At 40.3% G+C, this 26,062-nt stretch overlaps 1 protein-coding gene across 2 annotated transcripts; it reads left to right on the top strand.

Moving 5' to 3' along the window:
- The first annotated feature begins 17 nt into the window (after positions 1–17).
- Positions 18–24,731, top strand: palm3 (paralemmin 3). 2 transcript variants are annotated; one of them, XM_053637450.1, is made up of 7 exons: positions 18–398; positions 11,085–11,136; positions 11,308–11,388; positions 17,678–17,796; positions 18,558–18,651; positions 21,659–21,689; positions 22,335–24,731. In XM_053637450.1, exons 2-7 carry the CDS (start codon positions 11,092–11,094, stop codon positions 23,573–23,575), a joined length of 1,611 nt encoding a protein of 536 aa, XP_053493425.1. In that variant the 5' UTR covers positions 18–398; positions 11,085–11,091; the 3' UTR covers positions 23,576–24,731. The 2 variants fall into 2 exon arrangements, with proteins under 2 accessions (XP_053493425.1, XP_053493426.1); XM_053637451.1 differs by lacking the exon at positions 18–398 and adding an exon at positions 5,126–5,144.
- Positions 24,732–26,062: the final 1,331 nt, after the last annotated feature.

Genomic DNA, 26,062 nt, shown 5'->3' on the forward strand with positions numbered 1-26,062 from the left:
AATGAGGAAGAGAGTGTGGTAACCGGATAACCGCAGAGCGCGCGTCTCATGCACTACACTTCGTGCTGCAGAATGCACCTCAGCTGGCGCGGAATGGGTTTTTCAGATGAATTTTGAAACCGATAACGGCTCGTTGTTCTATTAACCTATTAATCATCACTTTATCGCGTGATTCTTGACCAGAAGTGAAGATTTGACGGAAGTGGCGTTGTTTATTTTGACAAAGTCGCGCCGTGGTTTGAGTTGTTTCAGAGAGAGAGGAGTTTTTTATTCGCGCAGTGGACTCTGTGTGTGTGTGTGTGTGTGTGTGTGAGTGTGTGAGACAGAGAGAGATAGCACCCTGTCGGTTTTTAATTTTTATCTTTGATCCTCGGGACTTTACGGTGAGGCGCGCGCAGGTAAGCAGCAACTTCCTCCATCATTAATAACGAATTCATTACAGCGCTTATAACGTCCTGTTTATAATCATGCATACTGCTTATAGACTGATTATTACATACTGTGTGTTTGTGTGCGTGCGTGTGTGAGCGGGCGCCTGCGTGCTTGTATGTGTGTGTGTGTGTGTGTGCGCGCGTGAGAGAGAGAGTTTAGTATGTGTTTAAAAGAAGACAACACACTGAGGTGCACAGCTGTAGGTCATGTCTCACAAAAATATTATCATTTCTTGTTGATACTTAGAAACATGTTTGGGTGTGTACTGTGGTGTGTACTGTGGTGTGTTGTGTACTGTGCTGTATTGTGAACTGTTGTGTGTACTGTGCTGTATTGTGAACTGTGGTGTGTACTGTGCTGTGTTGTGTACTGTGTTGTGTACTTTGCTGTGTTGTGTCCTGTGTTGTGTACTGTGCTGTGTTGTGTACTGTGGTGTCTGCAGTGTGTACTGTATTGTGTATTGTGTTGTGTACTATGCAGTGTTGTGTACTGTGCTGTGCACTGTGTTGTGTACTGTGCTGTGGTTTGTACTATGTTGTGTACTGTGCTGTGTTGTGTACTGTGGAGTGCTGTGTACTGTGTTGTGTCCTGTCTTGTGTACTATGTTGTGTACAGTGATGTGCTGTGTACTGTGGTGTGTACTGTATTGTGTACAGTGCTGTGTTGTGTGCTGTGTACTGTGGTGTGTACTGTATTGTGTACAGTGCTGTGTTGTGTGCTGTGTACTGTGGTGTGGTGTGTATTGTGTTCTGTACTGTGTTGTGTGCTGTGGTGGGTTGTGTACTATGTTGTGTACAGTGGTGTGCTGTGTACTGTGTTGTGTACTGTGGTGTGTTGTGTACTGTGTTGTGTACTGTGGTGTTTTGTGTCCTGTCTTGTGTACTATGTTGTGCACAGTGATGTGCTGTGTACTGTGTTGTGTACTGTGGTATGTATGGTGTTGTGTAATGTGGTGTGTACTGTGTTGTGTACTGTGGTGTGTTGTGTACTATGTTGTGTACAGTGGTGTGTTGTGTACTGTGGTGTGTCCTGTGGTGTGTTGTGCACTGTGCTGTGTACTGTGGTGGATTGTGTACCGTGTTGTGTACAGCGGTGTGCTGTGTACTGTGTTGTGGTATGTACTGTGTTGTGTACTGTGGTGTGTCCTGTGTTGTGTACTGTGGTGTGCTGTGGTCTGTGTTGTGTTGTGTACTGTGTTGTGTACAGTGGTGTGCTGTGTACTGTGTTGTGTACTGTGGTGTGTTGTGTACTGTGATGTGGTATGTACTGTGTTGTGTACTGTGTTGTGTACTGTGGTGTGTTGTGTATTGTGGTGTGTACTGTTGTGTGTACTGTGGTGTGTTGTGTACTGTGTTGTGTACTGTGGTGTGTTGTGTGTTGTGTACTGTGTTGTGTACTGTGGTGTGTACTGTGGTATGTATGGTGTTGTGTACTGTGTTGTGTACTGTGGTGTGTACTGTGGTGTGTTGTGTACTGTGTTATGTATGGTGTTGTGTACTGTGGTGTATACTGTGTTGTGTACTGTGTTATGTATGGTGTTGTGTACTGTGTTGTGTACTGTGGTGTGTTGTGTACTGTGTTGTGTACTGTGGTGTGTACTGTGGTATGTATGGTGTTGTGTACTGTGTTGTGTACTGTGGTGTGTACTGTGGTGTGGTGTGTACTGTGGTATGTATGGTGTTGTGTACTGTGTTGTGTACTGTGGTGTGTACTGTGGTGTGTACTGTGGTGTGTTGTGTACTGTGTTATGTATGGTGTTGTGTACTGTGGTGTATACTGTGTTGTGTACTGTGTTATGTATGGTGTTGTGTACTGTGGTGTATACTGTGTTGTGTACTGTGTTATGTATGGTGTTGTGTACTGTGGTGTGTACTGTGGTGTGTTGTGTATTGTGTTGTGTACTGTGGTGTGTTGTTCACTGTGTTATGTATGGTGTTGTGTACTGTGGTGTGTACTGTGGTGTGTTGTGTACTGTGGTGTGTACTAGGGTTGCACAATTAAACGAATATCGATCGCGATTACGATTTTGACTGCCCACAATTAAACGAACATGATTGACTGCGATATTGACGTTTAAAGTTCGTCCTCTGCTCATAGAAACTCCGCTGCAAATCAAATCAAGCGCTTCCTACACTTACAGCCAATCACCATAGAGCGGCGCAGGGATGACATCATTTTGTACGGCAAAAAAAACGGAAACGAGTTTGTATTTTAGAGCTTGCGGTTAAAGCTTCGCTTCGTGCTCCAGCGCTTGCGTGAGGGGAAATCATGACACTAACAAGTTGCTAAATGGGACTACAGACGTTGTCTTGACATTAAACGGCATCATGCCGAACAGGAAAAAAATTTGCAGATAAACTGGTTCAGGTATGCTGTGCACAATTCCAAAAAAAAAAAACGTGGATGAAGATTCATCCACAAAGTAAATCCGTATTATGGAAAATGTTTTAAATCAAGTTTGGAAAAGTTCTCAGAAGCTCGGTGATGGTGACGTTGAAGTCGAGCGACCGTGGTATAGTTCGTTTATAGCGTACGGTTAGCTTTTTATCTCTAGAGATTGTATTTAGGTTTCAAACTTCATAAAAGTTGTTTATTTGTGAAAATTATCTTGATGGACAAAACATGTTAGTGTTGTAAACTTTTGTTGATCAGGGAGCTTTTTTTTTGTGATAATCCAAAAGCTTATGGGAAAATCCTACTGGGTGTGATGATAACTTCCGGGTTCCCGTACAAAATGGTACAAAAAACATCATCCCTGCACCTCTCTATTGCGTGATTTAGCTGTATCTCTCCTCCTGTAAACTGTGCTGTGCACTGTGGTGTATTGTGTATTGTGCTGTGTACTGTGGTGTGTACTGTGGTGTGTACTATGGTGTGTATTGTGCTGTGCTGTGTACTGTGGTGTGTACTTTGGTGTGTATTGTGCTGTGCTGTGTGCAGTGTATTGTGGTGTTTTGTGTATTGTGGTATGTATTGTGTTTTGTATTGTGGTGTTTTGCATATTGTGGTGTGCTGTTGTGTATTGTCACACCATTATAGCTGATATCCTGACTCTGTGTGTGTGTGTGTTAATCGGTTTGTGACACACCACAATATTCAACAACACCCAATATTGTTACAGTGTAGGTATGCAGTGAGATGAGAGAGAGAGCGAGAGAGAGAGAGATTGAGGAAGACAGTGAGACATAGACAGAATGAGGCAGAGAGACCGTGAGAAAGGAGGAGAGTGAGACAGACAGAGAGCGAGTGAGACAGGGAGTTAGACAGAGAGAGTGACAAAGAGAGTGTAAGACATAAAGACTGAGACAGGTGAGGGTGTTTGTGTGTGTGTGTGTGCTTCTGTGTGTGTGTAATGTACTTTGGGGAAATTCCTCTGCATCATGACTAGTGTGTACAGGCCTACACACCCACACACCCACACACACACACACACACACACACACACACACAAACACACATTCCTGTATGTCTTTTCAAACACACTCTCACACACACACACACGACATCTGACATTTTCACACACTAAAATTGTGGGTTGTGTAGCATGGAGCTACCATGCAACCACATTTCACTAGCATAGCATGGCGTTAGCATTTACCATGGAATAGAGGCTGTTTATTAACAAAGCATGAGAAATTATTACAAAAACATACATGAAGTAGTGCATTAACATCACTTCCTGTATAACAGACCATGGAATACAGGTTTAGCTGCTAATCCTGACTAGCGTGTGTGCTGTCACTCAGACGCCACGTCTCGTTTAAACACACAAATGTGTTTCATTTGACGGCTCTGTTGATTCAGCATAATCCTCATATTTGTCACTTCTTGTCTCACGTGTGTTTGTTTGTGTGTGTGTGTGTGTGTGTGTGTGTGTCGCTGTAGTGTTCATGACGTAGCAGGAAAACATTAGAAGATGCGTGTCACCATTTTTCAGTGTTTACATTTCATGACAGGAAAAAACTAGCATCTGTGACATTTTATATTAGGATTAGCATAAAACCTTAGCATGAAAATATCTTGCATAAACTAGCACGAAACTTTCAGAATTAGAATATAACACTGGATTTATTATTGTGGACCTTTGCTATTTGTATGAGATGTTAGATTAGAAATTAACGTGAACATTTCTTTGCACAACATTAGCATTAACATATCATATATGCATATAACATAGCATGTCACATAAAACATTTGCACTGTTTGAGTTTAACACATTCCGTTATAAATTAGCATGCAGTCATTTTAGCATGCATTCTTTTGGTTTGCTAAACCCAACATCATGATGATCTCAGATTAGAAATGCAGATTAGCTTCAGAGCGTGTTAATAGCAACACTGACTCGAATACCGTGGTCAACACCTGACTGATTCCAGCTGCACAGGTTTTAGCTAACTGTGTGTTATTAGCAATGACACACAAAATTATTTAAATTAATCATATGACTAAATGAGGAGATAAAACATCACTCCATCCTAAAGACACACACACACACACACACAGACAGACACAGACAGAGTAACTAGACTTTCTGTTTAACTGCTAATTAGTCTATTGTGATAATTAGTTGTTACTGACACTGTGTGTGTGTGTGTGTGTGTGTGTGTGTGTGTGTTCAATTCTCAGAACAGAAAGAATTCCAGGGAAGTCACTTCTGTAGAACTGTAGTGTTTGTGTTTTGCTATTTCCTTTGAGTGCAGACAAACAGACAGGTATGTTAGCTTGTTAACTGCACATCACCTGAGCAGGTCATGTGTGTGTGTGTGTGTGTGTGTGTGTGTATATGTATGTATGTATGTATGTATGTATGTATGTGTGTGGTTTTACACCGTATCTCTTTGACCATGTAATTCTTAGACACACAGACTTGTCCAAACAGGTGTGTGTACTTGAATCTGCTCTCCTTCAGTCTGCTCACTGTCCCTCTTCACTACAGACAGACAGACAGACAGACACAGTGCGAGAGAAAGAGAGAGAGAGAGCAGTAAGCAGATGCAACTTCTAAATTAATCATACTGCAGTAGATTAGTTTACACACACACACACACACACACAAATAGTGCCTCACACAGAAACTAACACACCTTACACATAGAAATGCTCCCCTCTCTGTCTGTCTGTCTGTCTGTTTCTCTCTGTCTCACTCTCTCTCTCACTCTCTTTGTCTAACTTTCTCACTCTCTCTGTCTCTGTCTCTCACTCTCTCTCTCACTGTCTATCTGTCTCTGTCTCTGTCTTACTCTCTCTCACTCTCTGTCTCTCTCTCACTCTCTGTCTTTGTCACACTTTTTCTGTCTCTCACTCACTCTCTCTGTATGTCTTTCTCTCGATCTCAATGTCTATCTGTCTCAGTCTCTCACTCTTTCTGTCTGTCTCTCACTATCTCTCACTCTCTCTATCTATCTGTCTCACTCTTTCTGTCTGTCTTACTCTCTCTCACTTTGTCTCTGTCACACCCTTTCTGTCTCTCTCTCACTCACTCTCTGTCTGTCTTGCTTTCGCTCTCACTCTCTGTCTATCGGTCTCAATCTCTCACTCTTTCTGTCTATCTCTCACTATCTCTGTTTCTCACTCTCTGTCTCTGTGACACTCTTTCTGTTTCTCTCTCACTCTCTCGCTCACTCTCTCTGTCTTTCTCTCTCTCTCACTGATACACACACGTTGAACAGTAAAACAGGAGATAGTGATCCATTCTTCAGGCAGTACACATTCTAAACCGGAGGCCTTAGGATTATTGATGTTGTTAGCTACATTAGCCTTGTAGCTTTGGTGCAGAGTTAAACGTGTCCTGGCGGATGGGCCGAATGTGTAGACATGTACAGGAGATAATTAGAACGCTGATTAATCATAGTAACCGGTCTGAACACGTACACACTGATCACTCCACACTCGTCCTCATCTCAACTCTCCTCTCTGTGTGTGTGTGTGTGTGTGTGTGCGGGTATGGAAATTTCTGGATCATCAGGAGGAACTTTCTCTCGCTAGTCAAATACTGTACACTACACACGCTACATCACAGAGTGACCTCTAGCAGCACAAGGCAGTGTGTCCACATAGTGATTACGTCGGAGATTTATAAAACAGATAGAATAAATGAAACACAAAAATAAAAACAATGTCATACATAAAAAAAAAAGAAATTATACATACAGAATTGTAAGATTTTTAAAAAGATTATTTATTTATTTATTTTAGTTAGTTTTGACCCCTTCAGATTCGTCTGGATTATAAATGACACTTACACAGATTGTGCCAGTCAGTATTTTTATTGCAAACTATTCGGCTGTAAAAGTACATTTTCAAAGTCTAAAATCATTAGATGTCTGCAGATTTTTAAAAAGAAAAACGTTGTGCTTGGTACCTAGTACTTATTAGAAGCAGCTTTTGCTGCAGTTCCAGCTGTAAGTGTGCTGAAGCAGTGCCACAGATTCTCAATGCGATTCAGATCTGGTCTTTGACTTGGTCATTGTAGAACATTCGCCGTTTTGTTTTTACACGCTCCTGTGTTACTTTGGCCTTGTATTTGGGATCATTGCCCTGCTGAAAGGTGGAGTTTCTCTCAGGCTTTCATTTTAGCAGTCTGAAGCAAGTTCCCTTGTAATATTCCACTGTATTTTGCTCCATCCATTCGGCCTTCAATTTTGACAAGAAGCCCAGATTCTAAGAATGAAAAGCAACCTCAGAACATGATGCTGCCACCACCATGTATCACTGTAGGGATGATGTTAATTGATATATGGCCTGCATTCGGTTTGCACCACACATAGCACTTTATATAGCGCTTTTCTAGGCACTCAAAGCATTTTACATAGTATGGGGGGTATACTATACTACAACAGCCACAGTGTGCCAGAATGCTCACCCCACACCAGCTATTAATGGAAAGGAGAGATTGATGTAGCCAATCCAGAAACAGGGATTATTAGGGGGCCATGATAGAGAAGTTTCATCCGAAAGACTGCGCTGCTTTTACAGTATAGTGTCCCCGTCACTATACTGGGGCATTAGGCCCCACACAGACCACAGGGTGAGTGCCCCCTGCTGGCCTAACTAATGCCCCTTCCAGCAGCAACCTTAGTTTTCCCCAGGAGGTCTCCCATCCAGGTAGTGGCCAGGCACAACCCTGCTTAGTGTCAGTGGGAAACCAGGCGAGAACTGCAGGGAGATATAGCTCATCTTGGGCTCATAACACCAAAAAACACATCTTCACTGGGTCTATCTCATGCTTTCATAGGGCTCTTTTTGAGCAATGGTTTCTTTCCAGCCACACCTCCCATACAGTCTTCAGTACCACCTTTACTCCACTCTCAGCCACTGTACTCTGTAACTCCTCCAGAGTGACTGTTGGCTTCACCGTGGCTTCCCTCACCATCTCTGTTTGGGTTTTGTGATGAGTTTTGCAGTAGTGCTGGTTTAGGTAGTGGTTGTAAAGGTAATGCTTGTATGGTGTGATGCAGCTTTCAACTTCCTCACCATTCATCCAACTGTTCAACCTCTTAGATATCATTTTATATCCTATTCCTAACTTATGACATTTTTATGACATAAACTTCCTTAGAATGCTCCTTAGTCTTCATTTTCACTCCTTTTTTCCCCCTTCAGACTGACCGTCTGTTCAGTGATGGTTTAAATGAGGTGGATTTTGTTCAGAAAATGAGAGCTGTTTTAATATTTCACAGGTGAAGGCCAGTTATAAGTCAATTATGTCTTCATTAAGACAATATTTTTCATCTGGAGTCTTCAGACCCTGGGGAGAGAATACTTATGCAAGCAGCATTTTTCAGTTTTTGATTTTCTTTGGCATACTTGATGACTAATAATTAATTTTGACTTAAAGAACTGAAAGAGAACACGAGTCTGCAAAAAAAAATACTGACAGGAATAATTTGTGCATTTATCATTTGTTATTATTTATTTATTCATTCTTCCACATTGTATTAACAATGTATAGAAACATAGTGACTTTCTAACTAACTAATTTAATTTAACTAAATAGCATAACGTCACACGAAACATTACAAAATGTTCTTCATGATTTTGCTTTTGTAATTTAAATCTGTCACCGTCAGTTTTTCTTTTGTCACAAAATATAAGAACCGATCAGGTTGTAATATGCAAATACAGTCCATGCAACAGTGGTATACCAAGGGAAAGGGGGCGGTGCCGGTTTACATGGAAGTTTTTCTAATTTGCATATTCATAGCATATGTATGAACACCCTTGGTTATGATGCTTCTGTGTGTGTTCACGGTTTAATTATTGCTCTTTGTGAACCTTCCATGTGAACCTTCCATGTGAAGCTAATTAATATACGATATGGGAAAATCCCCTTTTTTTTCAACAATTAATGTATAAATTCTTTGTTAAAGAAAAAGAGCTTCAGTGTAGATTACTGCAAGTCTTGGGCACTTACTTTTGGAAAACATACAGTCCTGAATTAAAAAGAGTTAAAATAGATAGAGTTCAAAGTGTTTTATGAATAAAAATTCGATCTAAACAGTTACACTTCACCACCTGCAAACACACTTTATCATGATGTCATTCACGTTTGTGTTCTTACCATTCCAATGGCATGGCAATCGTCTTCAAGTGCACCATGAGCTGAGAGAGAGAGAGAGAGAGAGAGATATGTAGAGACTGACAGAGAGAGAGACAGAGAGAGAGAGAGATTTAGAGACTGAAGAGAGAGAGAGAGAGAGAGAGAGAGGGAGAGAGACATTTACATTTACATGTATTCATTTAGCAGATGCTTTTATCCAAAGCGACTTACAAATGAGAAAATACAAGCAAAGCGATATATCAAGCAGAGAACAATACAAGTAGTGCTACCATACAAAATCCATTAATTGAGTTCCAGAAGAAGCAAAGTACGCAGAGTAGAGGTGTAAGTGCTATTATTATTATTATTATTATTATTATTATTATTATTATTTTTTTTTTTTATGAGTTGGTTAGGTGTTCATGGAAGAGGTGGGTCTTTAGCTGTTTTTTGAAGATGGTGAGAGATTCTGCAGTCCGGATTGAGGTTGGAAGTTCATTCCACCACTGAGGAACAGTTAGTTTGAATGTTCTTGAAAGGGACCTTGAGCCACGCTGAGTAGGTACTACTAAGCGTCAGTCGCGACAGATTGAGTAAGGGAATGTAAACCTTCAGGAGAGAGTTGAGGTAGGTGGGTGCTGTTCCAGACAAGGTCTTGTAGGTGAGCATCAAGGCCTTGAATTTGATGCGGGCGGCTACAGGAAGCCAGTGGAGGGAGATGAAGAGGGGCGTGACATGGGTTTTCTTTGGCTGGTGGAAGATGAGGCGTGCTGCTCCATTCTGAATCATTTGAAGGGGCTTGATGGAGCTGGCCGGGAGGCCCGAGAGTAGTGAGTTGCAGTAGTCCAGTTTTGAGATAACAAGAGCCTGGACTAGTAGAGACAGAGAGAGAGACTAGTAGAGACAGAGAGAGAGAGAGAGATGCAGAGACTGACAGAGAGAAAGAGAGAGAGAGAGAGAGATTTAGAGACTGACAGAGAGAAAGAGAGAGAGACAGAAAGAGAGAGATAGATGCAGAGACTGAAGAGAGAGGGAGATGTTGTTTCTCCATTTCATATCACTCATCTGTTTAACCTTCTTTCCTGTGTCTGTTTTTCTTCAGTTAGCATTCATTAGCATTAGCGCATGGTGATTTTACTGCATTTCCACATCACTGTGACATGAATACAGCTCACAGCAGAGTCACACACACACGTTTACCTTCATGTTTCAATCATATGTGGATCAGTGTGCAGGAGTGGACACAATAAAATGAAAAATAAATCACAGAATAAAGTAAAAGCAGGAAATAAAAACTAAGACATAAATAAAACATACTGTATATTTTATGTTTGTGATAGGTTAATTATTTATTTGTTTGTTTTAAGTCGTTTGTTTGTCATTCATTTATTATTTATATATGTATATGCAATATAAATATACTTACATTTATTCAGCTGTTCTTTTTATTTATTTATTTATTATTTAAGTGATTCTTGGTGCTGTCCCGTTATCCACATGGCAGTCTTCACCTTCCTGAGGTCAGAGTTCATTAGCTAAATGTAGATAACTGGCTAACAGCTCCGTAACTTGAGGTATTAAACATAACTAGCCGGCTAGCAACATAAACCTGCGGCTAGCTTGGATCAGGTGGGTTTATAAAGATGAGAAATTCAGAGCAGGTCAGCGTTCTCATCACACTGCAGCTCTTTAGTTCCTCAGAAGCTTCCGGAACCTTCACACTGTTGTGTAACCTGTGTTAGCAGTGATGCTAAGTGTAGTAACAGTGTCATTTTAAACACATCTGAGGTAAATTATCAATGTTCCAGATGTTTCTGTGTGGTTTCCACTCTCACTGTGTGTCAGTGTGTGTACAAAACACAAAAACAGCTATGTGCTAGCTTGCTAAATCATTAAGCTCGTGAGCTTATTAGCTAGCTTATACGAAGTGCGTGCGTTTCCCAGTTGCCTAGCACAGTGTTGTCTTAGCTCTGACCTCATGAACAGTGATGAACGTAAATTCCGGCGTTTTATTTGAACACTGTATGATTGGTAGTGTAAGCAAGGGAGCTAAAATGTAACCATGGTAACAGCTCCTGATGATCTACAATTATTTTTGTTGTTGTTTTTACAGGTTGAGAATGGACGAGGTGGAGAAGTACCAGCAGAGACTGCAGGCGATAGCGGTGTGTACAGTAATCAGCCAATCACACGCTCGATCGTATGACATCACTACTAGCGAGCTAACTACTTGTTACCTACATAGCCTAGGTTTTAGTAAGCTAACTAACCTCACACACACACACACGCACGCAAAAAAACATGGCAGGATATTATAATTGTGTGTGTGTGTGCAGGAGAAGCGCCGATTGCAGGAGGAACAGGATAGAGCAAAACGCCAACTGGAAGACGAGAAAATCCGACTACAGCAACTGAAAGTGAGACACACACACACACATACACACTAACACACACACACTCTTGCGTTATGGGTGTGAGGTGTGATCAGACATGCCAGGTCATGCTGAAGGAAAAAGGCTGCAGTGACGAACCACACGCACACACATTTCTCTCTCAAAGTCAAAAGGTTGCTTTCTTGGCATGACAAATATTAACATTTGCATTGCTAAAGCGTGGGTACAGACAAAGTAGAAAATAACTACAGAAATAAATCAATAAAAAAAATAATAATAAAAGAGAAGAGAGAAAAATACCCATACATATGTGTATAAATATACATAAATAAAAACATAAACACACATATATACACACCTACTTATACACATATATACATACACAAAAAAGAGAGGATTTTTTAAATATATATATATATATATCTCCATCTCTCGCACGCACACACACACACACGCACACACACACACACACACACACCCATCCTGTAACTAGTGCATATAAAACCAAGTCTAGGGAATAATATTTCTTTCCTGAAATGTGTAGTTGGGTGTGTGTGCGTGCACGTGTGTGTGTGCGTGTGTGTGAGAGAGAAAAATGTGTGTGTGTGTACATTCCCATTGTTCCCACACCACAAAGGCGTTCCCTCTTCCGCTATAAACCCGACCTGCTTCAAGGCATAAGTGTTTGTGAAATGTGTGTAAGTGTGTATGAAGTGTATGTGTGTGTGTGTGTGTGTGTGTGTGTGTGTGTGGCGTTTCTCTTTGTTAAATGTTGCTGGACAAGTTGTGTACACAGGCTACAAGGGAATACTTTTATGTGATCAAATAACACACACACACACATACACTTTCCTTTTCCTGTGTTACAGCTGTTTTGTGTGTGTGTGTGTGTGTGTGTTACAGAGGTGCAAAACATAACACTGCATGCATTAAAGCAATCTGTCACTAAACACAGGGCTCTGATTGATCGACAGCTAAAGGAGGATTCTGATTGGTCTACATATGAAGGAGGATTCCGACTGATCAAGAACTGAACCCGGGTTCTAATTGGTTGACGGAGGTTTACAGATGGGCGGATCATGAATCTGTTTTACAGTTAGAGCAGGGACGTGATCGGTCAACAGTTGCAACAGCGTTTTGATTGGTTTACACATTTCATGTTTTATTTGATAACATTGGGCTCTCTCTCTGTCTTTCTCTCTCTCTCCATCTCTGTCTCTCCCCATCTCTGCCTCTCTTCATCTGTCTCTCTCTCTCCATCTCGGTCTCTCTCTCCATCTGTCTCTTTCTGTTTCTCTCCATCTCTGTCTCTCTCCGTCTCTCTCTGTCTCTCCCCATCTCTGTCCCCCTTCATCTGTCTCTCTCTCTCCATCTCAGTCTCACTCTCTCCATCTGTCTCTCCCCATCTCTCTGTAATGTTCAACCCTTAGAGTCCAGAGAGACTCTCGCAGACAGGCTGGATGTCATGGCAGGAAAAGTTATGTATAGATTGTTTGTTAAAGTTTTAAACAAAGGTAAACTAAGTGGTAGAGCTGACACTCCTTGGAGAGTTGATGTAGGGCTTGACAGTGAGGTCAGACCTGCGTGGAGAGTGCTATACAAACCACCATTGACAAAAAGGGTTGGAGATTTACTGTGGAGAATCTTACACGGTATTGTGGCTGTCAATTGTGGCTGTGACAGACACAATTTTTTTCAGTTGTTACAATGAATGTTTATGATGTTTGGAGAAAGGTTTTCTATGCATTTGTTTATTCTTGGTTATAGATATAGTCAGAAATGGAGAGTGAAGTGTCTGTTATTTCATTTTGGATTAGGTCAGGCAAAAATAGCAATCTACCTCAGTAGAAGAAACAAAATAGAAGAGTCCTTAGACTGTGATGTAAACAATGTTTTTGTCAGAATGATGAAAGCCAGATGGAAAATTGATTTTGACTTCTATAGCACTACAAATAATGTAGAGGAGTTTACAAGCATATGGTGTTTCCATAATGTTTTATGTTCTGTTGTGGAGAATGATTTTCGTTTTGGGACTGTGTTGAGTTAAATCATGTTTTTGCATTTACTTTATTTACTTCTGAGTTTTGGAAATACAGGGTTATTGGGTTGTAGATAACTCTGTTTTGGTTAAATAAAGAGGTATTGAAATCTCAAATCTCTCTCTCGCGCTCTCTCTCTCCATCTCTCTGTCTCTCTCTCTCTATCTCGGTCTCTCTCTTCATCTTGCTGTCGCTCTCTCTCTCGCTCGCTCCATCTCTCTCTCTGTCTCTCTCGCTCCATTTCTCTCTCTGTGTCTCTCACTTCATCTGTGTCTCTCTCTCTCTCTCTCGCTCCATCTCTCTCTCTCTGTCTCTCTCGCTCCATCTGTGTGTCTCTCTCTCTGTCTCTCTCTCCCTGTCTCTCTCTTCCCATCTCTGTCTCTGTATCTCTCTCTGTCTCTCTCGCTCCATCTGTGTGTGTCTCTCTCTCTCTCTCGTGCTCCATCTCTGTCTCTCTCTCCCCCTCCGTCTCTCTCTCTCTCTCCCTGTCTCTCTCTCCCCATCTGTCGCTGTATCTCTCTCTGTCTCTCTCTCTGTCTGTCTCTCCATCTCTGTGTTTCTCTGTCTCTCTCTCTGTCTCTGTGCTTCTCTCTCTCTGTATCTCTCGCTCCATCTGTGTCTCTCTCTCCCTGTCTCTCTCTTCCCATCTCTGTCTCTGTATCTCTCTCTGTCTCTCTCGCTCCATCTGTGTGTGTCTCTCTCTCTCTCTCTCTCGTGCTCCATCTCTGTCTCTCTCTCCCCCTCCGTCTCTCTCTCTCTCTCTCTCCCTGTCTCTCTCTCCCCATCTGTCGCTGTATCTCTCTCTCTGTCTCTCTCTCTGTCTGTCTCTCCGTCTCTGTGTTTCTCTGTCTCTCTCTCTGTCTCTGTGTTTCTCTCTCTCCCGTCTCTCCATCTCTGTCTTTCTCTCTTTCTCTGTCTCTCCATCTCTTCGTCTTTCTCTCTCTGTGTCTCTCTCTGTGCGCATGTGCGAGTGTTTGCTGAGTGAGTGAGTGGAGCGAGTGGTGAGTCTGAGTGTGATTTTTATTTCAATGATGTGCTTACCTGTACTCCCTCTTAGTAACCCTTCCAGAAAAGTTATTTTGTTGAATGTCCCTCCTTTTGTTTCTGATGCATGTATTGCTAAAGTGTTGGTTACCTTTGGTAAGATAGTCTCTCCCATTAGGAAAATTGCTCTCGGCTGTAAATCACTCTTGCTGAAACATGTAGTGTCTTTTCAGAGACAAGTCTATATGATTTTGAAAAACAATGCTGACGAGCTTAACCTGTCCTTTAATGTTAAAGTCGAGGGATTTAACTACACATAGTATGCCCAATACTGATAAACAGGATAGCGAGGGTGCTGTTGAATTGGAGATGGAAACAGAGCCAATCTTCAAAGTCCCCACTAAAAGAAAAAAAAAAAAATCTGTCCGAGCAAGGTGATTACAAGGGGGGCTGAAATAATAGTTATTTAAAAAAAAAATACAATTAGTGCTGTTATGAAAGACTTAATCTCAGAAGGACTATTGTTCCTAAGTGGAGATTTTAACTGTACAGAAACTGATCAATTAGATAGGAATCACTTAGAGCCACATATTGCCTTACAAAAAAGCTCACACAATTAATAAGAACATTTGATTTATGTGATGTTTGGAGGAATGTGCATCATAAGAACAGACAATATACTACGGCACATAGTAGCGATAATCTTATTTCTATGGCAAGACTTGATAGGTTTTATGTGTTTAATTTTCAAGCAAATCTTGCTAGAGACTGTAAATTAATTCCAGTCGGTATTTCTTATCATTGTTCAGTTATTTGTAATAATTTTATTAATTCTATGAAGTTAAAGAGTGCTTATTGGCATATTAATACGTCACTTTTAAATGATAAGAGGTTTGTTCTGGGACAATTTCAAGGAACAAAAACAGTTTTATACTTCCTTACAACAATGGTGGGATTGTGGCAAGGTCCATATTAAACAATTGTGTCAAGAGTACACTCTTAATGTTACTAAGGAAATGGCCAAGTCAATGAAGGAGTTAGAAAATGAAATAGTAGAACTTTTGGGTACAACAGCTTCTACAGGTGATAGTGATTGTTTTGAATGCAGTAAATCCAAAAAAAGAATTGCTTGCAGACTTATTGGGTGTGAAAGCACAAGGGGTGCTAATTCCTTCGCGTTTTCAGCACACAAATGGATGCACCATCTAAATTTTTTTTTTCAATTTAGAAAATAAAAAAAAATGTTCATAGTCACGTTATTCACTCATTACGCTCTGACACATGAAAACATCTTACTGAGCCTAGTGAAATATGCAAACATGCTGTTGATTACCACTCTGATTTATATAAATGTGAATTGTTTCAATGAGAAAATGAAGACTACTTTTTTTATGATCTTCCAAAGATTGTTGAGGAGTCCAATACTATGCTGGAACAGTCTCGGTCACAAAATGAATTATACACAGCTATGATGAATGTGGAAAATGGGAAGACTCCTGGCATTGATGGGATTCCTGTTGATTTGTATAAAAATGTATGGCCAGTGATTGGTGAAGATCTCTTTTTGGTTCTTAATGATTGTTTAAACAAAGGATAGCTACCGCTAAGCTGTAGCAGAGCCTTCATCACTCTGTTACCTAAGAAGGGGGATCTCCAAAACATAAGTAACTGGAGACCAATATCTCTTTTGTGTGCAGATTGTAAAAATATTATCAAAGGCACTAGCTAGAAGGTTGAGCAAAGTTTTGAGTCAAATAATACATTGTGTTCAGAATTATTGTATACCCAATAGGTCAATCTTCAACAATGTATCATTGGCCAGAGATGTTCTAGAGGTTGCAAGGCTATCAGGTGTTAATTGTGGTCTGATTTCGCTAGACCAAGAAAAAGCCTTTGACCGTGTAGAACATGCATACTTGAGAAATGTTTTAGAAGCTCTTGGTTTTAGTCAGAGCTTTATAAGCATGACTGAGGCCATTTATCGTAACATTGAGAGTGTGCTCAAAGTCAATGGTGGTTTGAGTGCTCCTTTTGTACTAGTACAGAGGGGAGTTAGACAGGGATGTGCTATGTTAGGAATGTTATACTCCCTGGCCATTGATCCTCTACTTCATAATGATGATCTACTTCATGCCACACTTATGTTTCTTAGCACCTTTCTGCTTATGCTGATGATGTAATTGCTTTTATATCTTGTTCTGATGTTGTTAAAAAATTGGAGATTATTGTCAACGGTTTAATAAAATATATTTTTTCCCGTAAAAGTCAACTGGGGAAAAAAGTGAGGCCCTTTTAATGGGTGATTGGAATAGAGGACCTCCAAACTTACCTGGAAGAAAGGTGAATTAAAATACCTTGGAATTTATTTTAAGTAATAATGATTATGTTCAAAAGTGTGGAGACTTTTTAAGCATCAGTGGACAGAGTCGGCTACATCTCTTTTTTTGGGTGCTTGAGGAACCTGTGTTTGTTGGAGGTCACTTTGATGTGTCAGGAGGTGACATTCCAGGGCTAAAAGACTTGCTTCTGTCAAAGAAATTACTACAATTGAAAGATATTGTTGACAAAGCAGGACCTGGTCTGAAAAAACTTAGAAACTGGGGATAAGATCAGTGAGATTTCTTAGAAAATATCTAGACAAACTGGATGGGGGTTTTAAACCCCAAAGAAAAAGCTGTACTCGGGAGATACAGTATGGGTGATATTTCCCCTGATGCTAATGACTTTTTCCCAGACATCAGAATTATACCTGATCTTGAAAAATCCACTTATAATAGTCCACTGTTGCGTTTGATTAAAAATGAAAATGTTGATTTTTGGACAGTTAAAGGAAAGGTGCTATACAGATGCATTGTGAAGATAATTAATAAACGTATGTTAAGAGAGCTGACACAGTGTGAAGAGACAAATTGGGAGTGGTAGAGGAAATTAAACCAGAGTGGAGAGTACTATACAAACCACCATTATATAAAAGGGCAGGTGATCTTCAGTGGAGAATTTTGCATGGTGCCATAGCTGTTAATGCTTTTGTGAAGAAAATGAATCCCACTACAAATGATAATTGTCCTTTCTGTTCAGAGAGAGACACAATATTACATTGTTTTATGAATGGTGACAGACTTTCTCCACTCTTTGATCTCTTAGACTTTTTATTTTCTTCATTAGGGATTTTTTTTTACAAAGCATGTTAAAATTATGTAGTGTGTTTTATTTTTTGTAATAACTGTTTTTCATAAAGTGTTTGTAAACTAAAAAAAAATTCTCTCTGTCTCTCTTTCTTTATGTTTTAGAGGAAGTCTCTGAGGGATCAGTGGTTGATGGAGGGACCTCCACTTTCTCCAGACAGTGCAGGACCTCGATCTCCCCTCTGGGGTCCACAAGCTCAGCGGATTGAAGCACACATCGACAAGTAAGTTCTACACCAGTCTCACTCTTACGTTCTGTCATCTAAACCTGTACTCTAAGTCCTAAAGCCAAACCATACACCCTAAACCTGTCTTTACGCCCATCCCTATGCTCAGAGCCTCAGAAGCTCTGCCCGCATGACCATAGTGTTTTCTTTTGTCCACTTGTTTGGTCACAACAACATGTTAAATGTTGTTTAAAACTTGTAGTGGCAAGTAAATAAGAAAACACTGCATGCATGTTGACTAGTTTTACAAAAGGATTCTGTGATTGTGTAACGCATAGCAACAACAAACAAGGACAATCCATGATCAAGAGTCAAGGAACCTGCAAGCAAAGAATACCAGCAAACAAGAAAACAGTCCTCTGCACTAAGCACAGTACAGGTGCACACAATAGGGCAACAACCAATGACGGGACAGGAGTGGAGACAAGACTAGAACAGATGCAAAAGAGAGGGATTTTGTGACAGATTGGTTGTTTGCAGTGTCAATCAACAGGCCTATTGCTGTTATAGAAGGCAGGTCTTAGCCACGTTTAGTGATGAAACTCTCCCAAGTCTGTATCAGGAAGCTACAGGTCTGACTCTAAACACTGCACACTAAACTTTATACTCTAGACTTAAACTCTAAACCCAAACCTCGCACTTCTCTCTTTCTGAAGGGATTCTGTACATTTAAATGTGGGTTATGTGTGAAATTTGTGTCCATGCATGTGTGTATGAGTGTGTAAGTAAGTAAGTAAGTGTGTGTGTGTGTGTGTCAGATTGCAGACTGAGATTGTAGAAAAAACACACAAGCATAAGGAAGATGGCTCAATTTCAGCCCAGTCACACACAGATCACCATGGCAATGGCGAGGTGAGAGCCAGTCACACACTCACACACACACACACACACACACACACACACACGCACCCTGTGCACTGGATCATGAAACACACACCTCTCTGTACACACACAATGTCACTGTATCTCCTCTGGCACTGAGCTCCCGGTGCAGTGCATTGTGGGTAATTTTGCTCCCCCTGCTGTCAGCACTGTGGAACTGTAACAGATGAGTAATAATAATAATAATAATAATAATAATAATAATAATAATAAGGAATGGCTAGTTTTCATTAATCACCAGTCTTCAAGTGTTTTTCTTCAGTCTTCAAGTGAATTTCGCAGCATGTTACTAAAGAACGTTTAACATTTTTACGGAGCTCCATCACACCACTAATAACTGCTCTAAAATGCTGTAGTAGGGCAATTATATTTATAAGCTAGGGTAAACACATGGTGTTGTGCTGTTACAGATAATCAGTGCAGAGGTGTGATGAAGTAGAGTTACGATATCACCCTGAAGCTGATTATTTTCTGCACGTCTCCGAGTGTTTTATTCCTCTTACACCACAGCAATTTACCAACAATTACAATTTATTTATTACTGAACAACACATCATACTTTTTATCTAATTATAGTTGTATTTAATATCAGTGAAACAAGTTAATTCTTATTGTCACCTATACAGTGCCCTCCACTAATATTGGTACCCTTGGTAAATATGAGCAAAGAAGACTGTGAAAATTTCTCTTTATTGTTTAACCTTTTGATCTTTTGTTTAAAATAAATAAATGAATAAATCATAAAAACACCCTGCTCTCATATATATCAAATAATTGCAAACAAAACACAGGTTTATCCAAAAAAATCTTTGTTAAATGTAGATGTGCAACTTTTATTGAGGATTATTATTATTATATTATTATATAATTGTTATAATTATTATTATATAATTATTCTCATTCATATGAGAAAAATATATTTGAAGTATATTCCCATTGATATTTAAACATTTTTTAGTACACCTGGGTGCCAGGAACAGGAAATTGTTCAACCATGACTTGCTGTTTCACAGGGGCATAAATATGAGGTAACACATAGGCCAAATTCCCTTAGTCATTCATAACAATGGGTTACAGCAAGGAGTTAAGCAGTGATATGTGGCAAAAGGTTGTTGAGCTACACAAAAAGGGAAGTGGCTATAAGAAAATAGCACAAGAATTGAAAATGCCCATTTCCACCATCAGGGCAATAATTAAGAAGTTCCAGTCAACAGGAAATGTTATGAATCAACCTGGAAGAGGACGCGTGTCTATATTGTCTCAATGCACTGTGAAGAGGATGGTTTGAGTGGCGTCAAATTAGCGTCAGAAATTAGTTGCGTCTTGGTGTCAAAAAATCTCCAAAACTACATCACCACAAGTTTTTTGGAAGGGTTTCAAGAAAAAAGCCTCTACTCTCATCCAAAAACAAACTCAAGCATCTTCAGTTTGCCAGACACTACTGGAACTTCAAATGGGATAGGGTTCTATGGTCAGATGAAACCAAATTAGAGCTTTTTGGCAATAAACACCAGAGGTGGTTTTGGTGCACACAGAGAGTTAGCCATATGGAAAAGTATCTTATGCCCACGGTTAAATATGGTGGTGGCTCTTTAATGTTTTGGGGCTGTTTTTCTGTCATAAGACCTTTTGTTAGGATACATGGCATCATGGAGTCTATCAAATATCAGCAGATATTAAATAAAACTTGACTGCCTCTTCCAGAAAGCTTAAAATGGGCCGTGGTTGGATCTTCCAGCAAGACAATGATCCAAAACATACATCAAAATCAATACAACAGTGGTTTACTGAGCACAAAATCAAGGTCCTGCCATGACCATCCCAGTCCTGTGACTTGAAACCCATAGAAAACCTGTGGGGTGAACTGAAGAGGAGAGTCCACCAGCGTGGACCTTGAAATTTGAAGGATCTGGAGAGATTATGTATGGAGAAATGGTCTCAGATCCCTTGCCGTGTATTCTCCAACCTCATCAGGCATTATAGAAGAAGACTCAGAGCTGTTATCTTGGCAAGGGGACGTAGCACAAAGTATTGACTAAAAGGGTGCCAATAGGTATTGCATACATATTTAACAAAGATTTTTTTTGGATAAACCTGTGTTGTGTTTGCAATTGTTTGCTATCCATGAGAACAGAGTATTTTTGTGATTTTTTTAACAAAAGGTTAAAACAATAAAGACAATTTTTCACAGCCTTCTTTGCTCATATTTACCAAGGGTGCCAATATTAGTGAAGGGCACTGTACATATATATGTATATATGTATACATATATAACACTTGTTATAGCAGCTATAAACAGTTGTTCCCTCACCAGCCTCTCTTTATTCTCTGTCTTGACGTTAATAAGACAAAAAAAACACGCAGCTTGTCATGTTACCAAGAAACCGCAAAGAAGCGTAACGTCCTCTATCCTGAAGATGTCAGAAAACTTAAAGGTACAGCTTTACCTCTGATTGTTACAAAGACCTGACACTGGAGACTCCTTCCATAAACATTACATAAACATCTCCTTATAGAAATCTTCACCAGATCAACGATTACACATGTTTTTAAATCTGTTTACGTGGCAAGTTGGCCGTGTCCCTAAGTCCCTAAGAAAACACTTTTATAACCTTCTTAAACATGTCCTCAGGTGTCTTTTAGGGAAAGGGTCGCCCCCTGCTGGCTGAGTGAGAGTGAGACAACTGCTACCAGCCTTGTTTAATTCACTAGTATGTTCTGCTGGCAAAAAAAACCACACAACAATTCTCTGTTCTCACCGCTGAGGTTGTGTTACTTTTTAAGTGCAGACTTATGTGATGCAGGTGATAAGGAAAGTCAACAAGGTCATGTTGGGAATAATATTGGAACACAGGCAGATTGTATTGTTGTGTTCCTTATCAACAGGAAAGTGTGTGAGTCGTTAGAACATATTCACACCAGAATCTGTTCCATGTTACACTTTCTCTTACAGTTTATCTCTCTCTTTCCCCCACAGAGAGCGAGTGCAGTGACTCCACCTCCATCAGGTGAAATTGAACTGTTTACCTGGACACTTACTCACTCTCTCTCTCTCTCTCTCTCTCTCTCTCTCTCTCTTTGTGTTTGTACACATGGGTCACAACTCATCACAATTCTCACACACTCTTACACAGATCAAAAATAAACAAAAGCTGGATTTCTAGGTTTATTATTATTATTTTTAAATATACATAGAACTTTTTCTCTTTTTTAAATATTACTTTATAACTGATGGTTCTTAGACTTAAGCGAGCATCCACCCTCAATGAAAAACAGATAAAATAATTCAACACTCTGCTCTCTTTTCTCTCTTTTTTCTTGTTTATTCTCTCTATCCAGCTTCTCCTTTATCACTGCTTCATTTGGTAAGACTTGTTTACTGCCTCGTTATCCAAACTCACTACATCTGCAGTACACTCACTTCTCAGCCCTGAACTCTTTCTTTCTGCACCTCCTTTAGTCCTGCTGCATGTCCTAAACCAAACCCTGCTCACTACATAGTGCAATAGTTTCTAAGTCATATTGTACAGAATATTATAGTGTACATATTTACTTTCATAAATTAATTTCCCTATATTCCCTGCATATGGAGCAGAGAGACGTTTAGGACAGGATGCTGATCTCGGTCTGATCTCTTGATCTCTACTATACAGGAAGTTCAACGAACGGAAAGGAGAAAAGCACGGACCCTTCGCCTGACACGTCTCTCACCAACGGCACTGTACAAGACAAGAAATCCCAAAATGCCCCTCTTCCACATGTTAATGACATCAGCAAGGGGGCAGAGACTCTTCTATTCCTGGGTTACACAGAGGCGGAGCCTGGGCAGGGTTTGTGTGATGATGATGATGATGATGATGTCAATGCGGTTATTCGGGCAGAGAGAGTGGTCATCACGGAGGAGGGAGAGGAAGTGACCGAAGAGTTCCAGGACACGCAAGCTGAGGAAGTGGAAGAACGAGAGGAAGAAAGAATAGAAGAAGAGGAAGAAAGAGGAAGGGGACGAGAGGAAAACGGAGAGGAGGAAGAACGAGAGGAAGAAAAAGAGATAGAAAAAGTGGAACATCAAGAGGAAGTACGAGAGGAAGAGGAAGAACAGGAGAAAGAACGAGAGGAAGAACAAGAGAAAGAACGAGTGGAAGAACAAGAGAAAGAACGAGAGGAAGAACAAGAGAAAGAACGAGAGGAAGAACAAGAGCAAGAACGAGAGGAAGAACAAGAGCAAGAACGAGAGGAAGAACAAGAGAAAGAACGAGTGGATGAACGAGAGAAAGAACGAGTGGATGAACGAGAGAAAGAACGAGTGGATAAACGAGAGGAAGAGAATGATGCAGATGTTGAGAATCATCAAGAAATGTCCACTGAGGCTGGTGAAGTTACAGAGCAAGAAGAAGGAAAATTAGACACAGATAATGATTCATCAGAGGAAGACACCAAAGTAAAAATAATCACACACGCTGATGAAGAAACGAGTGCAGACACCAACGCTGTTGCTGACACAAAACCAATCAAAGACTCAGCCACGAAATCAGCATTAAACCCAGATTTAATACCAGATGCAGATCCAGCAGCTGTTATTGAACAGGAAAGTGCCACAGCTGAAACACACCCACAGTCCCTCTCAGAAACACCAGGGGGCGCTGTACAAACACCATCCGTCTCCATCACAATGCCTGCTTCAGCCATTAATCCTAACTGTGCTCAGAAATCCCCAGATCCCGCTTCATCCGCCACAAACACTGCAGCACAGTTCCAGGAAATACCACTGGGCGGAGCCATGGTGGAGGAGGAGCCGCTATTGGCTGCAAAAGTGGAACCACTGACAGACACAGCGAATCCGAGCCAGGCCGAAGGGGCAAAGACGAAAACCTGCCAGTGTTGCGCAGTCATGTGATCGTCATCATGTGACTTCCACAGTCCTGCAGCCAGTTGCACCAGCTGAACATTTGATCGCTAAGATTTAAACGTCACACTGTCACACAGAGTGAGGCGTTTCACCATCACCAGCCAATCAGAAACACAATCAGACAGAAACATGATCCATCCAAGAATGAAACACATTTACTTCATTTACATCATGTGACGTCTGTCCTTCAACTTAATCATTTTAACAGACTCCAAATTGACTGTGCAGTACAATAAAGCGATCCGTCTCTCGTACGCGTGTTTTATACGCTTGTTCTGTGTGGGACGAAGTTTTAAAGACAAACCATTTTAACGATGAAAGATAACGGAGTGGTTGCAAACTTAATCTGTATTTCAAATGACAATAAAGAATAACTTAATTTTTTAAAAGTTTTAAGTATTTGATGATGTACCTTGCAGTTTGAGCACGAGCTGAGGAGTCTGAAACTTCGGATATAAAAATAGCTGATTTGTAGTCCGTCTTATGATCTGTTTTTATTTGCTGTTACAAAAAGTGTGTAGTCTGTAAACGTTTTTTTTACTCTTGTGAACTTTGAACAGAATTACAGAGTAGTTGTGTTTATGGCAGATGTTACACTACTAGGTTGTAGGTCTAAGTTTCAAATTATAACTATAAATGCTATTGTTCCCTTTTACACTCAAACTAACCTACAATAGAACTTACCTTCTCCTGGTGCACCCGGCTGCAGTTCTCCAGCTTCAGTGCGCCACCTGCTGGCCATCTCAAGACTAAACCGTTCATTTCAGACTGTAGCTGTGAGGAGCTCAGTGAAGGAAATCTGAAGCAGTTATGCTGTTATTAAGCCATATGTACTGTACGTGTGTGTGTTTATAAATAATCCCACCCATTATAAATACTAGGATCTGTTTTCATTTGCTCAAATATCAAACTTGACATTTCCCTCAACTGATCTTTATTATCCCGTGTACATTCTGTCATCTGTTATTACCGCGCTGCTCTCAGCCAATCAGCGCACAGAGTATTCTACCATTCTGAACAGTATCTCCTTCATGCCTGTGGTATATGTGCAGTGTTTGTAATGTTATCCTTTATAATGTTACAGTGTCTTTAGTATTCGCTGATATTTTCTGTCAGTTTAATAAATATATACATATAATCCCTTCATTATTGTGTTGTCCTTCATTAAGATGGAAGTGTAAGAAATTATATTCCTATTTACAAGTTAATGGAGTTAGTTTTAATCACTGTATAATTAACTCTGCCTCTTGTGTGTGTGTGTGTAACAGGCAGCTGCTTTAGTTAATAAAAAGTTTTAAAGCGTCTAAATGGAAGACTATGTCACGTCTCGTGATGTAAGGAGATGAGGACGGATGCAAGTGCAGTAGACAGTTTTATTAATGAGAGACACAGGCAGGTAAATCCAAATACGTAATCCAAAAGGATGCAAAGGTCAGGCGATCGGCAAACAGACATAAACGGGGCAAACCAGGAATCATGGCCGTGGTCACGGAAAACAGGGTCGAGATACAAAACAAGGAACATAAACTATGACTAGGAACTGGGAGCGGAAAACCAGCGTGGACTAAATGCATAAATCTAACAAGGAAACATAACATGGACAATAACTAAGACTATGACTGTGATTAACTATCATATGGAATCTAAACTAATCGAATTGTATTGTATCTTATCTAAACTAATACTCCGTTCCGTGTGCTGGGAGGCGCGGTATATATACAAACATAATCAGCGTTTAAAGTGCTGACGGCTGACACCAATCTAGACACACACTTAAACAATAGCCAATGACAGAACAGGGAGGAGACATAACAGAAACATAACAAAAAGCATGTGTCCATAGTAAACAATGTCACGGTTGTCAACATACGAAGAGCGGGCGCTCGTGCACCTTGCTCGTACACGCGCGCCCACATGCTCTCCAGCGCACTGCTTAAAGGGGAAACCGTGACAGACTAACTTTTTGTTCTGTGACAAAGTGTTCTGTAACTGATTTCTTCAGTTCTGTTGCTTTGCTTATTTGTTAGCATGCTAACTGAAGGGAACACTGTTTCTAGGTGACTTTGGAAATGCAGAATGTCTGAATCTGGTTTAGTAGAGTGTCGCAGGGATGACATAATTTTGTACCAGAAGCCGGAAGTTAGCATCACACTGGTTCCCTCGACAAAAACCCAATAGGATTTTCCAATAGACTTTTGGATTGCAAAAAACAAACAACAACAACAAAAAAAACCTCTGTGATCAACAAAAGTTTACAATACTAACATGTTTTGTTCATCAAGATAATTTTCACAAATGAACACAACTTGTATGAAGTTTGAAACCTAAATACATTTGGCAGAAATAAAAACTAACAGTATGCTATAAACTACACAACAGTCGCTCGACTTCAACGTCACCGTCACCGAGCTTCTGACAACTTTTCCAAACTTGATTTAAAAACAGTTTCCATAATACAGATTTACTCTTCATCCA

Source organism: Ictalurus furcatus, chromosome 12 (genome assembly GCF_023375685.1).
Source record: "Ictalurus furcatus strain D&B chromosome 12, Billie_1.0, whole genome shotgun sequence".
Taxonomy (NCBI): Eukaryota; Metazoa; Chordata; class Actinopteri; order Siluriformes; family Ictaluridae; genus Ictalurus; species Ictalurus furcatus.